Source organism: Sinocyclocheilus grahami, unplaced genomic scaffold, assembly GCF_001515645.1.
Source record: "Sinocyclocheilus grahami isolate Dianchi unplaced genomic scaffold, SAMN03320097.WGS_v1.1 scaffold442.1, whole genome shotgun sequence".
Lineage (NCBI taxonomy): Eukaryota > Metazoa > Chordata > Actinopteri > Cypriniformes > Cyprinidae > Sinocyclocheilus > Sinocyclocheilus grahami.
Window position 1 is genome coordinate 2,264,560 of NW_015505621.1, and position 25,001 is coordinate 2,289,560.

General features: G+C 34.9%; 2 protein-coding genes across 4 annotated transcripts in view; both read left to right on the forward strand.

Moving 5' to 3' along the window:
• Positions 1-15,325, forward strand: part of fgd1 (FYVE, RhoGEF and PH domain containing 1) — a 30,005-nt gene extending 14,680 nt beyond the window's left edge. For 2 of the 3 annotated variants that reach the window (XM_016234067.1, XM_016234068.1), the window contains exons 3-17: positions 647-833; positions 1,602-2,289; positions 3,518-3,756; positions 5,619-5,775; positions 9,190-9,328; positions 9,520-9,578; positions 10,664-10,810; positions 10,921-11,013; positions 11,094-11,173; positions 11,682-11,712; positions 11,806-11,907; positions 12,957-13,085; positions 13,161-13,319; positions 13,411-13,557; positions 14,778-15,325. In XM_016234067.1, the coding sequence (XP_016089553.1) occupies positions 647-833; positions 1,602-2,289; positions 3,518-3,756; positions 5,619-5,775; positions 9,190-9,328; positions 9,520-9,578; positions 10,664-10,810; positions 10,921-11,013; positions 11,094-11,173; positions 11,682-11,712; positions 11,806-11,907; positions 12,957-13,085; positions 13,161-13,319; positions 13,411-13,557; positions 14,778-15,047 (2,627 nt within the window). In that variant the 3' untranslated portion in view covers positions 15,048-15,325. The other variant, XM_016234069.1, reaches the window with a different exon arrangement.
• Positions 15,326-21,527: 6,202 nt separating this feature from the next.
• The window catches only part of LOC107552220 (transcription factor E3-like), a 12,294-nt gene continuing 8,820 nt past the window's right edge, over positions 21,528-25,001 (forward strand). Inside the window, exon 1 of the mRNA XM_016234070.1 lies at positions 21,528-22,014. Coding sequence (XP_016089556.1) covers positions 21,878-22,014 — 137 coding nt within the window. The 5' untranslated portion in view covers positions 21,528-21,877. The remainder of the gene's footprint in view (positions 22,015-25,001) is intronic.

Genomic DNA, 25,001 nt, shown 5'->3' on the forward strand with positions numbered 1-25,001 from the left:
TTTATTTTCATTAAAGCTGCATTTATTTTATCAGAAATACAGTAAAAACAGTGAAATGTTATTACAATTTAAAGTGAATGTTTTCTATTTGAATATATTTTAAAATGTAATTTATTCCCGTGATGAAAGCTATCATTCCTCCAGTCTTCAGTGTCACAATGATCCTTCAGAAATCATTCTAATATGCTGATTTGCTGCTGAAGAAACGTTTCTTATTATTAATAATTTTGGAAACAATTATGCTGCTTAACATTTTTGTGGAAACTGTGATACCTTTTTTCAGAATTGTTACTGTTTATTAAATTCATAAATTAATAAAATTATACATTTCTTAAGTTCTAAAGTTTAAGTAAAAAAATTAAAAATCTTTTGAACAATAGTGTATGTTTTATGCATATTTAAATATATGCAGAACTTATAACTAAATAGAGGTCACCATTATTTGAATGTTTACTGTATTCTCTTTGACCTCATGTTTGTCATAATTTATGATATAATATAATATGCAATATGATGTAATCGAATAAAAGTACTTGTTATTCTGCCCTGCTGTTCCAATTTAATATCTGTGTCTGTCTGTGTGCGGTCATGTTATCGTGCACCAGTCTCAGTGTATTGATTTGCATATTGATTTTGTCTCGTTCAGTGCCCCCGAAACCCCCTCATCTCCAGCAGCAGAGCGCTCGACGGTCACGCCCCCCGGACAAGCCCCTCCCACCTGCACCCTCCCGCCCACTCCCCGCCGACCCCCGCCAATCACGCGCCACCTTACCGAGAGCAGAGGGAAGCTCCTCCCCCACTTGTGTCCTCTCGCTCATCGAGAAGTTTGAGAGGTGAGAGATCACAATCATTCGGGCGCTTGTCACTGGAGCCGCTTTTTGATTACGGTAGATTTTATTATTCATAACTACAGTTCTGATTTGGTGCTCTCGAGTAATGATATCTCCGTTTGTTGATCACAGGTAAACAAGAAGTAATATCTTTAATCTCACTGCCAAAAATGATTTATTAATCAGTATTTTTGTCTTGTTTTCCAGTAAAAATATTTAAACATCCTGAAAACAAGATGTACTTGAGAAGCAGAATTGCATAATATATTAAGACATTTTTTTAGAGAATACAGCTAGAGAGTTTCTTATTTTTAACCATACATCTTACTAAATTGATCTTTTTATTTACTTTGGCTTAAAAATGAAGGTAAAGCAATATGTACTTTAGAAGAATTGCATAAGATATTAAGACTTTTTTAGAGAATATAGCTATAGGTTCTTATTTTTTAAGCATAAATCTTTCTAAATGTATTTTTTTTAATAAAAAAATGTTTATTGTTCATAAATGTATTTTTTTAATTTACTTTAGTTTACATTTTTTATTTGCCAACGGTGTAAGAAAGAATTAATCCAATATATGTTGTCTGAAGTGTTAATTTTTTTTAAGGATGTTGAAATTTAAATTTATTAAATTTTTTTATATTAATACATTTTGTATTTTATTTATTATATTATTTTAATACAGTGCTCACAATGTGGTGTTTTAAATATTTATATACATATATTTAGAAATATATATTTGTCACATGTAACTTGTTTTTGTTTTTTCAGAGAGCAGATCATCATGGTACCAGATATCACCGGGGGAGTGATGTGTACCCCACGGGTCCCCGAACAGCAGGCCGCTTCTGGGTCATTTAGCCCTCCACCCTCAGAGTTCATCCTGCCCTGCACGTCTCTTCAGGATCCACTAGAGGCGCCACTGGCTGAGGAGGAGGTCGAGAAAGAAGAAAAGGAGGAGGAAGATGAGGTGGACGAAACCGAGGAGGATGACAGTGAACTCGGGGCGACCTGCTCAGAAAAGCGTCTCTCTATGGAATCGGGCTACGGTGCCTCTGATAAACTGCTGGACACCATGGAAATGAGGGACCTCACAGCCAACCAATCAGAAATCCCCTCGGATCGTTTGTCCCTCCCACCGTCACAGATGGATGGGAAGCTGGCTAATAGAGACAGTGGTATCGACAGCATCAGCTCGCCCTCACACAGCGAGGAGCTCTGCTTCGTCGGGGACGAGGATCGGGTCGGTCACGAGAGGGAGATTTGCCCCTGCAGTCCAGGGCCCGGGCTTCCTTGCGGCTATGCCGAGGGGCCCGAAGGAGAGGGGGCCAGCGGTGTGGAGGGCGGCAGAGACTCCGAGGGAGACAGTGATATGGAGGAGGGCAGCGGGGATGAGAGTGAGATGAACCCCATGGCCCTTCAACCTCTGCCTAAAGCTGAACGACAGGACTCCACTGAGGTGAGGATTTATATAGGCACCTATTTGGGAATTTATTAAATAATTTAGTCATGGATTGGTACCAGGGTATTACCAAAGACTCCATATTGACTTCCGTATTGTGAATACACACAAACACATACGTATACATGAACAGCTTAATTAATTGTAAGAGATAAATGACTAATTTAGTGCAAGAAACCCTGACTACAGTATATACTTTTAATACAATATATTATTAAATATAAACATAATCTGTATTTTATAATTACATTTTTAATGCAATTTTTATATTTTAAATATTTTTTATACATTTATTTTTAATTATTTATACAATTTTTATCTTGTATAATTGTATATCATTTATATATTATATAATTACAATTCTAATGATATATTATAAAATGATATATATTTATACTTTAAAATATTGTTTTGTAAGTAATGTATTTTAATATATAATAAAAAATAAATAAATAACCATAACCCTATGTATGAAAACAAGCATTTTAATATTAACTATGGTTTATATTAAGTATATATTAATATAATATAAACATTTATAAAATAATTATATTATAATATTATATAATATGTAATCATATAATATATTATTTATTATAAAATTAATAATATAAACATTTACTTTAACCATATATACTTATGTAATTTATATATAAATAGATATATAATATATAAAAAATACATATACAATTTATTTGTTAAAATTATTTTTAAAATGCATGATATACAAATTACATAAGTTTTTTAATATTTATTTAATAAAATGTTATATTTTATTATTTATTTTTATAGCACTACCATTCAAAATTTTAGGGTCAGTAAAATTTCATTTTAATTTAAATTAATACTTTTATGCAGCAATGATGCAATAAATTGATCAGTGGTAAAGACATCTATAATTTTACTAAAGATTTCTATTTTAGTTAAATGCTTCTTTAAAACTTTCTATTCATTGAAGAATCCTGGAAAAAAGTATATTTAAAAAAAAAAATTTGTATTTGTTATTTTTAATTATTTGTATTTTGCTCAAATAAATGCATGCTTGGTGAGCATAAGAAACCTTTTTCAAAATCACAAAATTCTTAATTTATACATTTTAAATCTGAATGTTTTTGAAAGTTCTTACTGTTAGAAAGAATGAGACTTATTCTATGCACTTCAGTCCAACTTGTTGTCACAGGTTTGTTCAAACTCATTATTCCGCCAACATCTTCTCGTTTTGCAGCTGTCAGTCCAGCAGCGGGTGTTTAACATTGCTAATGAGCTGCTGCATACGGAGAAGGCTTACGTGTCCAGACTGCACCTCCTGGACCAGGTGTTCTGCGCCCAGCTGATGGAGGAGGCCCGAGCTCGCAGCTCCTTCCCCTGTGAGGTGGTCATGGGCATCTTCTCCAACATCTGCTCCATCTACTGCTTCCACCAGCAGTTCCTGCTGCCCGCGCTGGAGAAACGCATGGAGGAATGGTGAGAAAGAAAGAAAGAAAGAAAGACTGTGAGATCGATTTTACTATGGTAAAATGGTAATGCTACTAATGTTTTATCTTGCTGTCAAGTCCAATTTATTAATATAGCACTTTTCACAAAACACATTGTTTCAAAGTGGCTTTGCAGAAAATCATGATGTTAATGTTTATACCTCAATTAGTGCTGTCGAATGATTAATCGTGATTAATCGCATCCAAAATAATAGTTTTTGTTTACATACTATATGTATGTGTTCTGTGTTTATTTATTATGTATATAAAAAATGCACACACAGACAGTATATATTTTGAAAATATTTACATGTATATACATTTATATATTTATATTATTATATTTTATATTATATATATTTAATATATAAACATAGCATATTTTTCTTAAATATATACATGCATGTGTTTGTATTTATATATACATAATAAATATACAAACTCATATATTATGTAAACAAAAACGTTTATTTTGGATGCGATTAATCATTTGACAGCACTAATCTCAATATCTTTATGCCTTATAGTCACATGATTTAGCAGACTAGGGCTGGGCAATAATGTCATTTTGTGAGTTGAGATATGTTATCGTATGTAGTAGAAGTAAAAAATGATTCTTACACAGTATTTTTGTCTTGTTTTCCAGTACAAATATCTAAACATTCTCAAATCATGATACATTTACTTGAGAAGCAAAATGATTTAAGATATTAAGTCTTGTTTTCTGAAAAACGTATACAAAATAAGTCAGGTTATGCTTAAAATGAGAAAAATATCTGCCAGTGGGGTAAGAAAAAGAAACTTAATTCAAAGGGAAAACAATATTATTTTCTTGTTTTAAACGTAAACACCTAATTTTGATTTAAATTCAGAAAACAAGACAAAATATTTGAAGTTTAGATATTTGTACTGAAAAGCAAGACAAAAATACTAAGATACTAAATCATTTTACTGTATGTATATGAATAAATTTGGGCATACTTATATAATAAGCTAGGCAATATTAATGTTAATGCTAATAAATGATTCTATATATTTTATTAATAAAAATGTATAAAAAAGTTAATAAAATATGACCGGTATTATTTGTGACCCTGGAGCACAAAAGCAGTCTTAAGTCGCTGGGGTATATTTGTAGCAATAGCCAACAATACATTGTATGGGTCAAAATGATTGATTTTTCTTTTATGCCAAAAATCATTAGGATATTAAGTAAAGATCATGTTCCATGAAGATATTTTGTAAATTTCCTACCGTAAATATATCAAAACGTAATTTTTGATTAGTAATATGCATTGCTAAGAACTTCATTTGGACAACTTTAAAGGTGATTTTCTCAATATTTAGATTTTTTTGCACCCTCAGATTCCAGATTTTCAAATAGTTGTATCTCTGCCAAATATTGTCCTATCCTAACAAACCATACATCAATGGAAAGCTTATTTATTCAGATTTCACATGATGTATAAATCTCAATTTCGAAAAATTGACCCTTATGACTGGTTTTGTGGTCCAGGGTCACATTTGTGATTAGCTGAGTTATATTATGATATTCTAGACCGTAGACTTGGCACATTAACGGAGTATTTGATGTTTTGTCAAACATGAAGACTATTTTAGACTAATAGTTTTCACGTTGGCTCGTGCAATCAGATCTTTTTTCTTTTGGACATAACTAGAAATTTTGGATGGATTTTGAATTTAGAGGACAAACAGATGTTTCCAAGTATCCAAGTGACATATGTGTTTCCACAAACTAAACTTTGTTTAGAAATAGTCTAATTTTGGAAAGGGAAGGGTGACCTTCACAAAGAGTTGGGCGAACCTTGACTTCCACCCCTCTCCCCTCAGGGATCTGAACCCCCGCATCGGGGACATCCTGCAGAAACTGGCGCCTTTCCTGAAGATGTACGGCGAGTACGTGAAAAATTTTGACCGGGCCATGGAGCTGGTGAACACCTGGATGCAGCGCTCCTCTCAGTTCAAAGCCATCATTCACAACATCCAGGTACCAGACTGCGATCCAAACACTTTGTGCTAAACTAACCATGCTCTGTGTGTTTGTATTATGCATAAATATTGGATGAAATGCAGTACTATCGTTCAAAGGTTTGGGTTCAGAATGATTTTTTAAGTAAAATTAATACTTTACATCATAATGTCATATTGTATCATAAAAAGAACACAGTAATCATTAAAATAATGGTTACCTCAATTTAGTTATGTCTTGCATATATTTATGCATGCACAAAAGTAATTTTTTTTGTTTAAAAGAAATTAATACTTGGATGCATTACATTAATCAAAAGTAACAGTATTTAAGACTTTTATTATTATGTTACAAAGATTCTTCGAATAAATGTTGTTCTTTTGAACAATTTGAACCTTCTGTTCCTCAAAGAATCCTGAAAAAATTAAACATTGATGATAATATTAATAAGAAATGTTTCTTGAGCAGCAAATCAGCATTTCAGAATGATTTCTGAAGGATCATGTGACACTGAAGACTGGCGTAATGATGCTGAAAATTCAGCTTTGCATCACAGCAATAAATTACATTTTAAAATATATTCAAACAGAAAACAGTGATTTTAATTTGTAATAATATTTCACAATATTACTGATTTTACTTCTATTTTAGATCAAATAAATGCAGCCTTGGTGAGCAGAAGAGACTTCTTTCAAAAACTTTTAATGATAGTGTATATTTAAAATCAACCACTATTTTATATGAAAAATTATTCATTACAGTGCATTCTGGTCTTTCCTTTCCAGGAAGTATGCAAATTATGCGGCATTTGTTTTAGACTAAAATTACATCTTAACAATCTTAACAGGGGCTTTTTGTTATGGACTTTGAGTCAGTAGCATATCTAGACAGAACAGAACGCTGAATAGATTTCAAGTGTAGAAGTGTGAAACAACAATAGGAGTTACAAAAAAATGGTCTCTTTAAAATTCAAACTGTGATAATGTTAAGGTATAAACCGTTTTCTATTTACATAAAGTGGAAGTCAGATGTGTTGAGTGCTGTTGAGCATCACACTCTCAGCTGAACTGTGTGAAAATAAGAGTCTTCCCAACCCCCTCACTGTTATAATGAGTGTTAATTGCATGCAACCCTGCATTACTCACAGCCGTGGACTGAATGAACAGAGTGTGTGTTAGTCACACAGTAATCTCTTTCACCAGGTGCACTCCACCAAATTCACCTTCACAGTCTGAGACAAGAGCGGTCGTGTTAAAAATAACGAGAGCGCTCCCACGGCTCAGCCATGATTGAGTGCGTCAGATGAAAGAGGGAGTCGCTGTGGGTGCGCAAGTGTTTTTGGGGAGTTGTAGGTTATGGTGAATACTAATGGCGCCCCAATCAGGTCTGGTGCGGCACTTCAAACGTCTCTGGTTGCCACTGTGTGGAGAATATTAAGAGAACGCACGGCCCGGCGCCTGAGATCACAGCACTGCTGGAAGGAGATCAGGCATGTCACGGGCTCCATCACACACAGGTTACACTACCAATGAATCATCTTGATTGTGTGTGGCTGTGTTTTGGGAGTTTGCCTTATTGTTAAAGACAACATGAAGCAGCATTCGTTCAACACATTTAACTTTTGCAACGTGATGTATTTCAGAGTGAAACTAAATATTCAGTGGGAGATAAAGTAGGCAGAGACTTGATTTCTTCCAGCAGGATTTGATTGCATTGTGAAAAGTGAAATAATTTCTGAACAAAGTATTAAACTTTGAAAACGCTCATATTAAAGTAAGCTGAGCATACAGACTTGATGACGAAATATATATAATTAAATATGTATATATAACAAAAAAAAGTAAAATAATTAAAATATGTATTATTTTATATATTATAATATAATTTCTATATTATTTTAATAATGCATACTTTAGAAATATGTGCAATATATAATGTATTTTAATATATAATATTTTAATGAAAGCTTATATATATATATATATAGTAGTGCTGTCAAACATTACAAATCACGTACAAAATAAAAGTTTTTGTTTGCATAATATATGTGTGCGTTCTATAATATTTATTATGTATATATAAATACACACATACAGTATGTATTTTGAAATATATACATGCATGTGTTTGTATTAATATATACATAATAAATATACACAGTACACACACATATATTATGTAAACAAAAACTTTTATTTTTGATGCGATTAATCGCGATTAATAGACAGCACTTATATATATATATATATATATATATACACACTACTGGTGTGTATATATATATATATATATACATATATATATATATATACAAAATTTTGGGATCAGTAAGACTTGTAATGTTTTTTAAAGAAGTCTCTTATGCTCATCAAGGCTGCATTTATTTGATCAAAAATACAGAATGTTATTACAATATAAAATAATGGTTTCTATTTTAATATCCTTTAAAATATAATTGATTTCTTTGATGCAAAGCAAAATTTCCATCAGCCATTACTCCAGTATAAAGTGTCACATGATCCTTAAGAAATCATTCCAATATGCTGATTTATTATTAGAATTATCAATGTTGGCAACAGTTGTGCTGCCAAATATTTTTTGGAAACAGCGATACTTTTTTTCAGGATTCTTTGATGAATAAAAAGTTCAAATGAACAGCATTTATTCAAAATATAAATCTTTTCTAACAATATAAATCTTTGCTATCACTTCTTAACAATTTAACACATCCTTGCTGAATAAAAAACTTTATTTTGGATGCGATTAATTTTAATATATAATATTTTAATGAAAGCTTATAAAAACATAAAAACAAGTATTTTATATATATATATATATATATACTGTATATGTGTGTGTGTATGTGTGTAATATGTAATATGTGTAATACATAATGTATTTTAATATATATTTTAATTAATGCGAATGAAAAACTGAAGTATATATTAAAACATAAAAATCATATATATATATATATGTGTGTGTGTGTGTGTGTGTGTGTGTGTTAATAAAATAATAATAAATTATTATATATATACTTTAATAATATATTTTGATCATATATATTTTAATAATAATTATCTATCTATCTGTCTGTCTGTCTGTCTGTCTATCTACACACACACTTTAATAATACTCATGTCATGTGTATAATATATCATGTCTTATATATTTTAATGAAAGCAAAAATAAAAAGCAAAATCTCTCACACACACATAGATTATATTATACTTCAATAATAATATTTACATATATAATACATATAATTATGTGCACAGATGAATTGTGCACAATAAATGAAGTAAATGCAGTCAGTCTTGATTTCATATCTTTAAAGTATCTGCTTTTGCAAATATTCCGAATTTGTGTGTGGGAATGGACCGGTGCATGGTTTGTTTTTGCTCATCGGATGATTTTGGGTGTGTTTTGCAGAAAGAGGAGATGTGTGGGAATCTTACCCTACAGCACCACATGTTGGAGCCTGTGCAGAGGATCCCTCGCTACGAGCTCCTGCTCAAAGACTATCTGCACCGCCTGCCAGAGGACGCGGACGACTTCAAAGATGCTCAGAGTGAGTGCAGAAAGGCAGAACGCTCAAATGGGCCTTTTCTCCACCACTGATCGCAGCGGCCCATTTTCTGTTTCATTTCAGCTATTGGTGCATGTGCCTGGAAATATTGCAGTGAAAAGATTCATGCAAGGTTAACAGCCCAAGATAAAAAAATTGCACCTTGTGAATATCAAGTCCTTTATTCTCTACAGAATCTCTGGAGCTGATCGCCACAGCGGCAGAACATTCAAACGCTGCCATCAGGAAAATGGTGAGTGCAGTTTCAGATGAACCACACACACTCCGTGTGGGGTGAAAAGCAACACTGCCACTTATAACATCCCTTTGTAATTAAGCATGGTTGCCTCTTTAATGTGAGGTCTGTTGTGAAAGTCTCTCTGTCTGAATCTGTTAATTGCTTATGTTTTTATTATCTAAATTTTGAGACACGAGACACCTCCCTCCAAGTAGACCTGAGCTAAAACAGACAACGTCAAATCTGGCGTTTTTATCATCACTCAAAACAAGGTCATAACCATGCCATAACAAAGTCTAATTCTAGTTGTGAAGAAATCAATTTGAATTATTTGCAAGTAATATTTTAAAATACAATATGCACACATTCACTCTTCTTTGTGTGCTTAATATTTCAAAAGCACTAAACATTTCTTGTTTTGTCACATTGATTTATGAATTACACGAATCGTGTACTGTAAACGATAGCATATTTTCAATTCAAAATGACAACATTTCAGTAGTTTTGCATAATTGGATATATACAATATTAAATAATTATTATTTATTATAAAACTTTAATAAGATATAGCCTACTGTAGCGATATGTATAATATATCATGTGTTTAAATTAAAAAATATATATATATTACTAACATATTAAAATATTACTAAAGTATATATTAAAATTATATAAAAATAACAATTTAAATATATATGTATATTTTAATAAAGTTTATATATATGTATATTATAATGAAAGATTTTATTCATTTTTATATTACAAAAGTATATTTAAAAACATTACTATTACTAATACAAAAAATTACTACAATTACTAAAAATTACTACATCTAATTTTTTTTTTTTTTTTTTAATAAACGCAGCATACACAGGGCTGTCCTTTTTTCATTTTTAAATTACAGAAGTATATATTAATATAAATATATAGTTTTTTAGAATATATATAACTAGAATATATTATTTCTTAAGCTAGTATATGTGTGTATATGAATATCAAAAATAACAAATATTGGTGGGGACAATTTGGCCATTTCTTTGGCCATTACTTGAATGAAATGACAAATGTTTCTACAAACGTGTGAATGTTCTGTCCCTCAGGAGCGCATGAGAAAGCTGTTGAAAGTGTACGAGTTGCTCGGTGGAGAAGAGGACATTGTTAACCCGACTAATGAGCTCATTAAAGAGGGACACATCCTGAAACTGTCAGCTAAAAACGGGACATCCCAGGATAGATACCTCATTCTGGTGAGTCAAAGACAAACATAAATGACATAAATCATACCTTCAAATGTTTAGTAATCTTAGTAAAATTGTTGCTAAATCATGCACGTTTAACTTTGCTCGTCTCTCTGAAGTTCAATGACAGGTTGTTGTACTGCGTTCCCAAACTGAGGCTGATTGGACAGAAGTTTGGAGTGCGAGCGCGGATTGACGTTGACGGCATGGAGGTTCAGCATGTTTTTATCTTGTTTACAGCATAAAACTCAAATTAAATCAAATGGCTGATTCACTCTGCATTGCTTCACAGCTGAAGGAGACCAGCAGCATGAACGTACCGCGAACATTTCTGGTTTCGGGAAAACAACGTTCACTAGAACTGCAAGCAAGGTTTTTCTTAGTAAAATTGTTGCTAAATCATGCACGTTTAACTTTGCTCGTCTCTCTGAAGTTCAATGACAGGTTGTTGTACTGCGTTCCCAAACTGAGGCTGATTGGACAGAAGTTTGGAGTGCGAGCGCGGATTGACGTTGACGGCATGGAGGTTCAGCATGTTTTTATCTTGTTTACAGCATAAAACTCAAATTAAATCAAATGGCTGATTCACTCTGCATTGCTTCACAGCTGAAGGAGACCAGCAGCATGAACGTACCGCGAACATTTCTGGTTTCGGGAAAACAACGTTCACTAGAACTGCAAGCAAGGTACGGCTGAGGGAATGTGCTTCGTCTGCTTTAAAAATAAAATCTGAGGTTGATTGACAACCACAGAAATGTTGTCCGAGCTTTTGGGCATTAGGAGAAAATACCCAAGATAAGCATATCAGCCACTGAAAAACAAGAGAAATATGTGCGGCTTTTGGCATTTTTAAAACGTTTGCCGTTTTCATTTTCACCAGGACGGAAGAGGAGAAGAGAGATTGGATTCAGGTGAGCTTTTCTTCATCATATCACAGGTTCTCATATCTCTTGACTATAACACTCCTGCTTACATTATTCTCATTTTTGTTCACTTTCTCACAGGCGATCCAGACCACTATACAGAGACATGAACAGACGCTGGAGACCTTCCGCATGCTGAACTGCTCGTTTCGGGAGGAGGACTTCACTCCTCCAAACTCTCCGGTTAGTTTTATCTTATCACTCGCAGTGTTGTTACCTGAAGCTAAAAGTAAAACTATTTAAAATCATTTTTGTTCATTAAAATAAAGCTGAAAAATAAATAACAAATGAAAAATATAACTTAAAAAAAATTTAAATGTTGCCTTGCCATTTAAATGTTGCCTTTATTATATTAAAATAAATCATATCCAGGCCTCATTCAGATTTTTTATGGGAAAACTAAAATGCAGTCTCTATCAGGGATTTTCAAACTTGGGTCCAGAGACCTCTATTAAATTCAAATATGTTAATAAAATAATATAGTTTTAAAATATAACACATTTTTAAATTAATTAATTAAAAATGATCATTTGTATATCTATGGTGCTCTGCAGGGATATGTATACATATATGTTTACAACATGTACATTTAAAAAAAAAAAAATTATGTTACTAACATATATTGAAATAATACTAAAGTATATATTTGAATATTATAAAAATAACAATTTATTTTAAATATATATATTTTAATATATAATATGTTATAATACAGTTTTTTTAACTAATTAATTAACAATTGTCATTTCTCTCTGTTTTCTAAACACTGGTTGTAAATCATGATATTAATCAAATCAAAAAAAGATGTCAACTTAATAGCAAGTATATTATAAATACTAAATCATTAAAATATTTTCCAGATAATATTTTACACATAATTCCACAGTTTAAATGGGTCTTCATCCATGAAAATATATAGCATTTATATTTCATGAAGGCATTGACATAAATTTGGGCATCTGTGGCATCAAAATGTTTAAAAACCCCTAATCTATATGAATAACTACAAAATATAGTGGCTCCAAAAAGTATTTTGATGCTCAAGCCACACTTAAAAATGCATGAATGTCATTGCATTAGTTAGCAAAATATCAAACCAAGTGGCATTACTTTTAAAAGCAAACACCTTTTATGATAACTAGCTCTAATGCAATGACATTTTAACCCATGTTTTAGCTGTGGCTTAGGTTTTGTGGCCACTGCAATATTCTCTGACCACTCTTTGTTTTCAGAATTGCACAGAGCTTGGAAAGCGAGCGCCTACTCCAATCCGGGAGAAAGAGGTCACGCTGTGCATGAAGTGTCAGGAGCCTTTCAACTCTATTACCAAAAGACGGCATCACTGCAAAGCCTGTGGACATGTATGTTACACCACACCTGTGTTTTCTGACATGCTCGTTGACGCAGTGGGCTGATGTGGGTCTTCTTGATTTCAGGTGGTGTGTGGGAAGTGTTCGGAGTTCCGTGCCCGTCTGTTGTACGATAACAACCGAGCCAACCGCGTGTGTATAGATTGCTACACCACGCTAGTGGGAGTGCCGCCCTCTCCGGCCAGTCTGAGCAACAGCATACAGAGACGCCGCTCCATTCTAGAGGTTTGATGGCAGATTTAAACCCATGACATCTGGCAACCCAAAGTGTGAAAGCTAGTGATGGTCTATATTTTTTCACCTCTTTTTCCTGCAGAAACAAGCCTCAGTGGCAGCTGAGAACAGCGTGTTGTGTAGTTTCCTTCATCATATGGAGAAAGGAAGTGGACGTGGGTGGCAGAAGGCCTGGTTTGTCATCCCTGACAATGAGCCACTGGTGCTGTATATCTATGGTGCTCCGCAGGTAAGACGATCAGATGGGGCTGCATCAACTAATCCTCATGTTTATACATGATAGCACGTAAATGTGTTATTGCAAAATATGGATGCGAGTTCATAGTTCTGCATTTTTGACAAATTTAAACTACTGCATCACTGTGATACCATTTACACCTGGTGTTAATATCTGTTTTATGAAACGGATAGTTCCGGTCCTTGATTCTGATTGGTTGAGCCGCGTTCGAAGCTGTTGTAAATTGCTCTACAAACACACACCGTTTTGCAACTTTGTTGCAACCACAATGGTTTCTGAGGAACTACATTGTTTGGTGGAAGAATACTGTTTTTATTAATATCATTACACTTTATTTGCTCTGTTTTATTTTGTGAAACCTAACTATGTATATGGAATAACCTTTTTATAAAAGCAATAAGCCCCGTGAAACCGTGGTTTACAGTGAATTTATAACAGCTAAGGGGTTTTACAACGCACCTTAGCTATTATAAATTCACTGTAAATCACAGCTTCTTGGGGCTTATTGCTTTATTGTGCTTCAGGCTCTCCTGATGCACCTTAGACAGTAGCAGAAGACTGCCAATCAATCAAAGAAATTACATGAATGATTGAAAAGTTATCAGAAAGCCTAAATATTTACAAAATATATAGAACTGAAATGTAAATATTTGGGCGGCTTTATACAAATCTTCCCACATCGTGACGTAGACATGTGGGGGTGTGTTTAAACGAGACATTTTAGGGGGGCGTGGACCAGTATTAACTTTTATAAAGAATATCTCTTTGGGTTTGAGACTTTAGTCTTTGCAACTTTAGGGATCTTATCTATTCACGAACAGCTTGTAACACTCCAAAGAGAAAGGAAAACTTGAAATCGCATCATATGACACCTTTAAAATATATTCATATAGAAAACAGTATATATTGTAAACTGTAATAATATTTCACAATATTACCATTTTTACTCAAATAAATGCAGCCTTGGTGAGCAGAAGAGACTTCTTTCAAAAACAATGAAAATCTTACAACCCCAACCCCAAACCTCTACAGGAGATGCATTTGACATGCATGTTACTACCAGGAGTCATGTGATCAAACAGATGTTAACACCAGATGTAAACAAGGCCTTAGTATTCATTCCATGACTAATGCGGTTCAGAGTGGTCAGTTAATGGTTGAGCAGTGAAGTATTGATCTTTTCTTCTCTCTTTCTCTCTCCATACGCACAGGATGTCAAAGCCCAGCGCAGTATTCCCCTCATCGGCTTCGAGGTGTCCTTACCCGAATCAAGTGACCGTCTAGAACGCCGCAACGCCTTCAAAATGAGCCAGAGTCATTTGACCATTTACTTCAGTGCCGACTGTGAGGAACTGCAGCGACGTTGGATGGAGGTCTTATCGAGAGCCGGCAGGGGTGAGGAGCTGCAGTCAAACGGTCCGATATCCGAGGCCCTCGAGGAAGAAGGGGAGGAGCCAGTACCTACGGGAGAAAGCACATGATTGGCTGAAAATATGATATCATTTTGCACACACAAACTGTACAAATGTGACCACACCGACAGGATATAATAGACAAAAAACACACACACACACACGTATACCTTCTCTCTTACACACGTCTGTATTAATTGTCAGTTGTAAATTGCATGAAATATCTACAGTTTCTCTGTGTATTGCTCATCTTGTGTGAGTGACCAGTGTTTGGAACAATCTGACAAAAGTGCGCACACTTTAAAGGGGTCATAGGATACCCATTTTTCAAGTTGATATGATTCTTTAGGGTCTTAATGAAAATTCTGTAACATAGTTTGGTTAAAATTTATCTATGGTAGTGTAAAAAACACCTTTTTTACCCTGTAAAACAGCTCTTTTCAGTGCACGCAGTTTTGTAGCATTTACCTTTAAATGTTAATGAGCTCTGCTGACCCCGCCCCTTTCTTCCGAGCCGCTCTCAGAGAGACCGTTTACTTTAGCCGCATTCATTGTGAAACTTGCTAATTAGCACATTATTAGGAAAGGCGATTTGCCAAGATTTGTTAAAAAAAAACCTTACACTCCTTTTGTAGGTGAAGCTGGATCACGAATGATTCGCGCGAACATAGACGCATTTATGTAGTTCGGGGGGCACATTCCCTTCAAGAACAAATGTAATCCACTGTGTCTTCAGTGGCTCAGATGTCTGGAGTAAATGACGACTGCTATGTTCATTATTACATCCAACAACAGAACACCTCAATCGCTTAGGAGTCAATCTTGTCAATCTTGTCAGGTCTGAGGTAAGACTCCAGTCCAGTCTGTGCTGAAATGCTACTGTCAATCAAACTATCGTGGGAGGGGCCTGTCTGTGTGACGTCACACAGACAGGCATCTGAGATCGGCTCAATTTGAGAAAGGGGTAAAGATTTTAGTAGATAAAAAAAAAACACTGGGTGGATTTTTATCATTTTAGGGTGGTTGTGTACACACACTGCCAACACACATTTCAGTTCAAACTACTTGTAAAAGTGCATGCAGCATTATATGACCCCTTTAAAGATGACTTGAGTGCATCAACTCTTTCGGCCGCTAGAAGTTTCTATGTTAAATCGACTGTTTCTGCCAAATCTCAAAGTGTTGTGAAGTGGTTTCTCGACTGAGGCTATGGTTTTGCGAAGTGAGATGGTTCTACCATTTGGTGGCTGTGTGTGAATGTTTGGCCTGGTTTCATGAAAAGTTTAGGTGACCTAGAGAGTCTACAGCGAAATACCCTAGTTTACATTACCAGAAGCTGGAGGGAATGACTGATTTTGTTTGTTTTAAATCAGTAAAAGTCAGTGGACTATGAATCCTGCCAATATTAATGGCAATAATCCGCTTGGTAAGAGGATCAAATTCTGGATTTCACATTTCGATTACATGTAAAACATCGGCTATTGCATTTAGTAGTGGATTGTGACAGGATTGGCCACATGAACTGTGGTTCAGCTATGCAAGCCTGTGTTTATCTCAGAAACATAGTGTACATGTGTGGTAATCAGGAACTGCTGGAACATAGCAGGAATATTTATTAAGGGGGTTTTAACCACTCACAACCGACAGAAATATGTGCTTCCTGTTGACTTCAGCTCAGAAAACACCAACAAATTTAGTCTGCCACCTAGTGGACGCTCATCGTAGCTCGCACACAATCTAGGAGTGAATGTCAGGGAACCTGTCAAGAACATGTCAACCCAAATTTAATACCAATTAAGAAACTTCATTTTGCATTGCAAGTAAAATAAATGAAGCTTGTTTTAATGACCATTACGATTTTTGTTGCTCTGTGACATGGTTTATTAGTACAAATCTCATTACCCTAAGGTGAAATAAATTATATATTATTTAAATTATATGTGGTATTATATGTGGTACTGTCTTTAATTTATGCTGATTTACAGTAATGAGAATCTGATAAGAACTATTGAGAATAATAGGAATTACAAAACATCTTAATTGTAATTAAAATGTCACGATGTAAAAAATAAAAACTTAAAGAGATAGTTCACCCAAAAAATGAAAATGCTGTCATTAATTACTCACCCTCATGTCATTTCAAACCCGTAAGACCTTCGTTCATCTTCGGAACACAAATGAAGATATTTTTGATGAAATCTGAGGGCTGTCTGATTCCTGCATAGACAGCAACGCAACTGAAATGTTCCCAAGTCCAGAGACGTAGCAAGGAGAATTGTAAAATAATCCACGTGTCATCAGTGGTTCAACCACATTTATACGAAGCTACGAGAATACTTTTTTGTGCACAAAAGAAAAAAAAACGACTTTATTCAACAATTCGTCTCCTCCGCGTCACCCTGGTGCCATTTTGAAGAATATCCGCTGGACGTAAACAACGTATGTTGTTCTGTGTCAGCTGCGTCACACGGATACGCTGTTTCTGTTCAGATCAAATCACAACAACGTAGGAAACCGATCCGGCGTGACGCAGCTCGTAGCTTTATATAATTGCGGATGAAACACTGATGTCGCATGGATTATTTTACAATTCTCCTTGCTACGTCTCTGGACTTGGGAACATTTCAGTTGCGTTGCTGTCTATGCAGCGTCAGACAGCTCTCAGATTCCATCAAAAATATCTTCATTTGTGTTCCGAAGATGAACGAAGGTCTTACGGGTTTGAAACGACATGAGGGTGAGTAATTAATGACAGAATTTTCATTTTTGGGTGAACTAACCCTTTAATGGAGTTAAAATAAGCATTTTTTTATTTTAAACAAAATAAAATTTCTTTTTTTTTTTGGGGGGGGGGTGAAATGTATGGAACCTCGTTTCTGCCATGGGATAAACAAAGGTGACTTTTTATCTCCAATACAGACTTTTTTTCTCGCCATTCTGATTTTACATAAACTCAAGGTTCTGAGAAACCATTCTGAGAAAAAAGGCAGAATTGTGAGATATAAACTCACAATTGCAAAAAAAAAAAAAGTCAAAATGGTGAGACGGAAAAAAAAATTGCAGGACGTTAGTTCAGAATATCAAACACAAAAAAATATTTGAATCATGCATAATTGCATGATTTTAAAAAACAATTTTTTAAATCATGCAATTATGACAATTATTTTTTCTCTTTGTATTGTGAGATATACACTCAAAATTGTGATTCTGAATGAAGTAAATTCGCAATTACCTTTTTATTATTTATTTATTTTTACTCCATGGTGGAAACAGGCTTCCATAGAAATGTGACCTGGACATGTTTTGTGAGATTCACACCTTAGACTGTCCCTTTTGCTCCAACTGTAGGGAAAAACTATTCTGAGGAGGAAAACGTGTGTAATGGGAACGTTTCAATCAAAGGAATTGACAGGGCTCTCCCTACAGGATAACAGAGATTTTATCCTGTTTTTTGAGTGTGCATGAGTGATTTTATGAATGCAAGGGTGTTGTGGCTGCAGTTAATATGAGGATTTTAGGTCATGAGGGTGTGTATGAATCGGGCTAGTTTTTATCATTGTAAACTCAATGATATCCCTGCCTTACTTAGAGGGTTTTTTGATAAATATAGAATATATATCAATAAAAAAAGGTAAAAGTTTTAATGAGGATATCAAACGTTTTCAACCGTGTTGTATTTGTGAATGAAAAGTGCAAAAGATTAAAAGACGAATTCATTTGTAAATAACTTATTCCTCTGAGCCCAGTTTTGTGGGTTAGGTATTGTCGATGAGCTTTGGTGTTTGATCTTTGTTATGTGCAGTTTTAAATGGACTTCTGAGCATTGTGGTAAACCCCAGGTCAAGAAAAGCTTAGGATAAGTTCTCACGTTTCACCACTTTTTCCAGAGGTAGATATTCGGTGTTTTAGAAAGAGCTTCATTTTCATTTCCTCTTTTGAATCCAGTTATTTGCCAGTGTGAACGCCTGATGACTCATTGAGAACTGCTTTACCTTTTTTGTGTTTGATATTGCTTTAATCTTGAGTCTTGAGTTTAATCGCTCGAGTAAGTGAAGGTGAACCAGTCGGTGTGTTTTCCCAGTCCACCAGCCTCCAGCCTGCCTGCGGTTTCCTTCCTCGGAGGTTTTTGGACTGTTGATGGCAGCGCATGGCTTTGGGACAGGGCTGTGTGTGTTCACTTCCATATGTTTACGACTTGTACTGGTCATTCCCAGATCCTCAGTTGAGCCTGCCCGTCACTCACGCTTACACACGCATTCATCTTCCTGCTTCTCTCAGTATTATTGTTCTTGATATCCTGCCTTACTGATATTTTGCAGCCTTGTGCTTATCTTCACATTGTTTTTCACAATTGCTTTTTGCCAAAGTATACTGCAGAAAATTTGTATTAGAAATGGAAATGTTTTATTTACCTTTCTTTTTTTTTGTTTAATACCGATATTTATTGTCTTTTTTACTCCTTGAGGTAATTGTAGTGAAGTTAGTAAACTCTGCGATGAACCAAATGATGAACACTACCAAAATACAAAGGCGAAACGCTACATGTTAACATTTGGGAGAATATATGTTATTGTTTCTGTGTGCTCCACGTCCAACAGTAATTGGAAGTTAATGCATGAAATTTGATTTTTAATATTTGAGTTTCTATTAGTCCACAAAATCTAATTGTTAACTATTTTTTAAAGGATATATTTCTCTGAAATCTCACAAAAATCTCTACATTATTCAAAGAAGATACAGATGAAATACACTGTAGTTCATTTTAGCAAGAACAATTGTGCATTTTTAAGCAAAACTATCTAAAAAAAAGTCTGACATTAAGTGTCATATACAGAAACAGAGGTGCTATTTTATTGTTTGATCAAGGGAACAGCTTTGTGTTTATAAATATATGATAAGATGGGATCAGGAATTCCGTTTTCCTGCATACGTACATTCAGTGTATCTGAATGAACAGGTTATAAAAACAGAGTTTCTAGTCTTTAATATGGAGTAATAACACAGTGGATTATTCTGTGGCAAGAATCGTTTGGGAGAAACTGTTACATCTCTGTGGTGCAGAACAGAGAGTTAAATGTTACATTGTATATATTGTATATGCTCAGATCTGCATACCAAAATATTCCATGAATAGCACAGTCTGATGATGATGATGATTATGTAATCTGTTCCTACACCTGGATTTTTGACTTGAGGGTTCTAATCTTGTTCATGTTTATAACCTAGTTCTATTGCACCAAATTCATTTTTGCCATGACGACGATTACTTTGTTACATGCCAAACTTTTAAACCCTATTTATTGTAAGCCAGCGTTTGGTAAAGCAGGTTTCTTTTATATGGAAGCTAAAGAGAGCAATGTTGAGGCATGGACAGCTGTATTGCTCATAGATGTTAATGATTACCTGCCTAGAGATGATCTACCATTCCTTCTCCTCTGCTCTCTGGCATCATTACAGCATGCCAAACCCGCGGTAGCGGAATGAGCGCCTCCTGACCCGCTTCTGTCATTTTTTTGCTGACTCTTCATGTGATGTACGTCTGCAACAAATCAGCAGAGAGGGATTTGTAAAACATTGCCAGATAGCCCTATAGTTGATCTTCTCAAGGACAGTTCACGCCGTCTTATTTTGCTCAGAAACACTCTCTGAGAAAACCAAGAAATTGCTGCATTACGAGCTTTTTTAATACGTTTTCAATCCTATTAGCCAAACCATGACACTATATGGCACAAGTATACATGCTATTGTTTTCCCTCATGAAACCTGGTTTATTGTACACATAATGGGTATTACTGTTATTTCAAGTACTATTATAATTATTATTGTTGATTAAATTAGTGGCAGGCCACTGGGTACCATTGTATGTTAATATCCCAATGAATTCTGTGCAAGATCATGAAAATGTTTATGAAATAAAGTAATAAAAGAACAAAAAGAGTGTTTCATTCATTTATTTGATCTAAATAATGTGTGATACAGTAGTTTGTACGATTTTTTATCTTACAAGTGTGTTTGTGTGTGAAGAGGATATGTATATATTTATATTCCTGTATATATAACGAGGAGATAGGCTACATACATTTGTGATTTAAACTAGCTAGGCCATATAATATAGTTTATCAAACGTAATAGGTCTCACAAATACATGGAATGTATGCCTGTAAAGCCTTAAAAAAAAAAAAGGTACCCTGTTGTGTCAAAAACACATACCTATATGCATAGGCTATAATACATTTTTTCTATTTTATATACGCAAATAAGATGCTCAATTAAATCACAGCGTATTCATTTCATCGTCAACATTATTTTAATTTCATTATTCTTTTTTTAGAATATCACAGCAAGACACGGAGGTTCCTCATCTAAAACTAAAGGATGACGAAATAGTTTGTAATGTTATATATCAAAGGCTGACCCTCTGGGCTGACCTAACGTTTGAAGTAAACAAGCATTCTATCGGTCGCCTATTGGCTGACCGCAGTGAAGCCCCGCCCACGCTGCACAGCCATTGGACCGCTCGTCTGTCTGTCACACTCGGCTGATCATGGAGCGTCACTGGGGTTTTCCAGTCAGATTTACTCCCCTCAGTGTGCGGAGAAGAGAGCGAGAGAACTGTTTGCACAGCAGCCAGACTCTGATTAAGGAACGAAGGACTTCGGACTTCTAAGACGCATTTATTTTTCATCAAGCTGCAGTGCAGACTGCTAAAGGAAGCCTCGACGCGGGAATCTGGGGAAACGCGTAGACCAGTTGTGCAGTAAACATCTCGCTAGCGGTCGGGAAGTGCGACGGTCCTCTATTCAACCTCTTCCGAAAACTTTAGCTCAGAGTAGTATCATTCTCGGTTACCCTAGCTCGTTTATTTTGCTCTTTTTAAGTACCATTTTACACCTGGAGAAATGTCCAGCCTGCTTTCCGTCGAACCCGAGAAGGGCAGACCGGAAGTGGCGTTACCTGGGCAACAGGCGCTGCACGAGCGTCCTCAGACCGTCTACGTCATATTAGACTCCTCAGCCGAATCTGTCGATCTCATCAGGTGAGTGCACGAGCATCACATAAACTCTGGTTTTAATGACTAATTCAAACCACAAAGTGATTTTGTGTTGTTTTCATCCTAAGGGTACTTCATGTTAGAGATTTAAAGTATTGACAACTCCTGGAAGATAAACTAGATACTTTATAAACGCATCAGTGTACCTGGATGCTTGGGATTAGAGGATGCATCAATGTTTTGATAGTTCAGTTTTAGTGTGTAGATTCAGAATCAGACTGTTCCTTTTGGTTTTGTGTTTTTTAGGGTTATGCATTTTAGTTTTGTGTAAAATTTGACTGTACTCAAAGGTTATTTCTCGCTCAAATTATTAAAATATTACGATTATTATGCACCGTAACCAAAAGCAGATGTTGGACATTGCAAATATTGTTTTTGGGCAAAATGCAAGTCTCTAAATATAGCGTGCAAGAGGAAGAAGCCATGGCACATGACAGTCTTTTTATGCATGAGAATTCAAATGCACTCTTGACTCAACTTGATTTCTGTAGCACTTTCAAATCGTAATGGGTACCAAAGGCCTGTACATAAAAGTTGCAAAAGTAATCACGTACATGAAGCCCAAAACAACAAGAATACAAGATGTTATTGAAAGCTGAAAGAAAATAAATGAGTTGTGTAGGCTCCCTGAAGTTCCTCTAATGTGAGAATTTTCAGAATATCAAAAGAACCGTCTCCTTAAATTCCTCAAACCAAACCTCAAAGCCATTTAACCGGCCTCAGCCTTTAAAACTAACCTCCCTCGCTTCCCACCCCGCCAAAAAAATTCCTCTGGAATGCTTGTCTGTGTTACTTCGACCCGTTTAACCAGAGGCTTTGTTTTGTCGTTTCTGTCCTGAGCCTCAGATTTCACGGGATATGACTCAGCAAATCTACCCACACATTCTGCTCTTTTTCTGTATCCCTGTTTTTGCTGTCCTTCCTCTCAAGTTCTTGCTTGCATTGACTGAGTGCTTGCTGAGCACATGCTATTTTGCTCCTTTTGTACCCTAAAAGCATGTGTTTTTCATTTGCAATCCTCAGAAAAAAGACATGACATCTGATTTTTCTCCCTATAGCCCAATTACCATAAAAGGTGACCTTTTTATGTTTTAAATAGCCGTTGTTGCATAATGTGCTTTCAAAGTTCAAGATTCGTTATTGTCACATTATCACACGGGTGGTAGTTGTGTTTAGTACAGTAAGGGTAAAATAAAGTATTACAACAAGGAATTATATTAGTGATGATACATAAATACATCAGATTAATTAAACATTTTAGAAAGTGTAAAGTCTCTTTGATTACAGTTAGAAATAATATAAAACGGATTAAAATAGATTGAAAATCTATTACACCCATTCTTATATTACAATACTGCAAAATATTGTTTTGTAAGGGTAAGCCAAATAATGAAATGAATTAAAAATAAGTGGAATAAAAAGGAAATGAATGTATATTGCTGGAGTGACTCCCCTCTGGCGGTGACTACTGATATTGGGCTTTTCCATTTGTCTATTTTTAGTAAAGCTGTAGTTTTATTAGGGGCAGTCCGCAGCTGATACTCTTGGAAAGCACCGATTATTTAAATTTAGGGAAGATTTTCTAGTAGCATTTTCGTTGAAATTGGGGTATTTGGGCGGAAGTTAAGCAGACTGAAAAGCATGCGAATACATGCTGCGCTGAAGGCTTGGCTCATGAATATTAATTAGCTCTCCCCCAGACCGCAAAGCTGATTGGCTCAAAGGCAGGCGTGGGCGCTTTTCAGCTGACCAATTAATAGCGAAGGCGTGGTCAATGAATGTTAATTTGGTATTCTGACCGACAGCTCCGGGAAGGTTACCAAGCAACGTCTAAATGAGCTTTTTAATATACATGAGCTAAACCTTCATCGTAGTAGGTTTCGTAATTTCACCGGAGGATAGAGGAGCTTCGCGCGCGCGGAGTGGCACAAACATGGACACCTAGTGAAACCAAAACACTAGCGAGACGGCGATGCCCTGCGCGTAAAATCTCGCCTTCAGACCGTGCAAATCAGCGTGACAGCGTCCCATCAGTCCGGGATTCAGATACAGACCGTGAGTTGATGCGGTTTACTAACCGGATTTACCGGAATACTTTCGTTTGATAACGTTTGATCTGATTACATCATTTGGATTATTCCACTATCCAGAAGAGGCTTTAGGTATGTCATCTAGAATTGCATTTAGAGCTCTCTGTGGATGCTGTGTAATATTTTATGCCCAGAGTTGATGGTGTTGTAGATGTTTTTGTCACCTCTCTGTTATAGCAGCATACTGGTAAGATAGTGGATGTGTCTCAAACCCTTGTGAGCTGCCTACATAGACATCACTTTTTGGGATCAGTGCCAAAAATGTTGCATAGGCGAGAAGCTGACTAGTTTTAGGGCATTTATGCTCTTTAAAGTTTGGATGGCCAAGAATGCTGTCCGTGTAGGCACACTAGATTTTGACTGTTGATGCTCAATGCTCAAAATATGCTATCTATGTAGGTTTATGAGCAAGAGTTGTTTTAGGGCATATATATATATATGTATATAATGTGTGTATATATGTGTGTGTATTATATAATTATAAATATGTAAAATAAAGGGCATTCAGGTCTAAAAAGCATGCTTTAAATTAATAATAAATAATGCCTTTTAATTAAATTAATGCTTTTTAAAACTGGTTTTATGTATATGTGTGTATATATATAATTTTATATTTAATTTTTTTTGTCAGTTAGCAGACGCTTTTATCCAAAGCTTACAAATACTTACAAATTATATATATATAATGTATATATATGTATATATATAATGTATATATAATGTATGTATGTATATATATATATATAATGTATGTGTATATATATATATATATATATTTATAATGTGTATATATATAATGTATGTGTATATATATATATAATGTATATATAATGTATGTATATATATAATGTGTATATATATATATATATATATATATATATA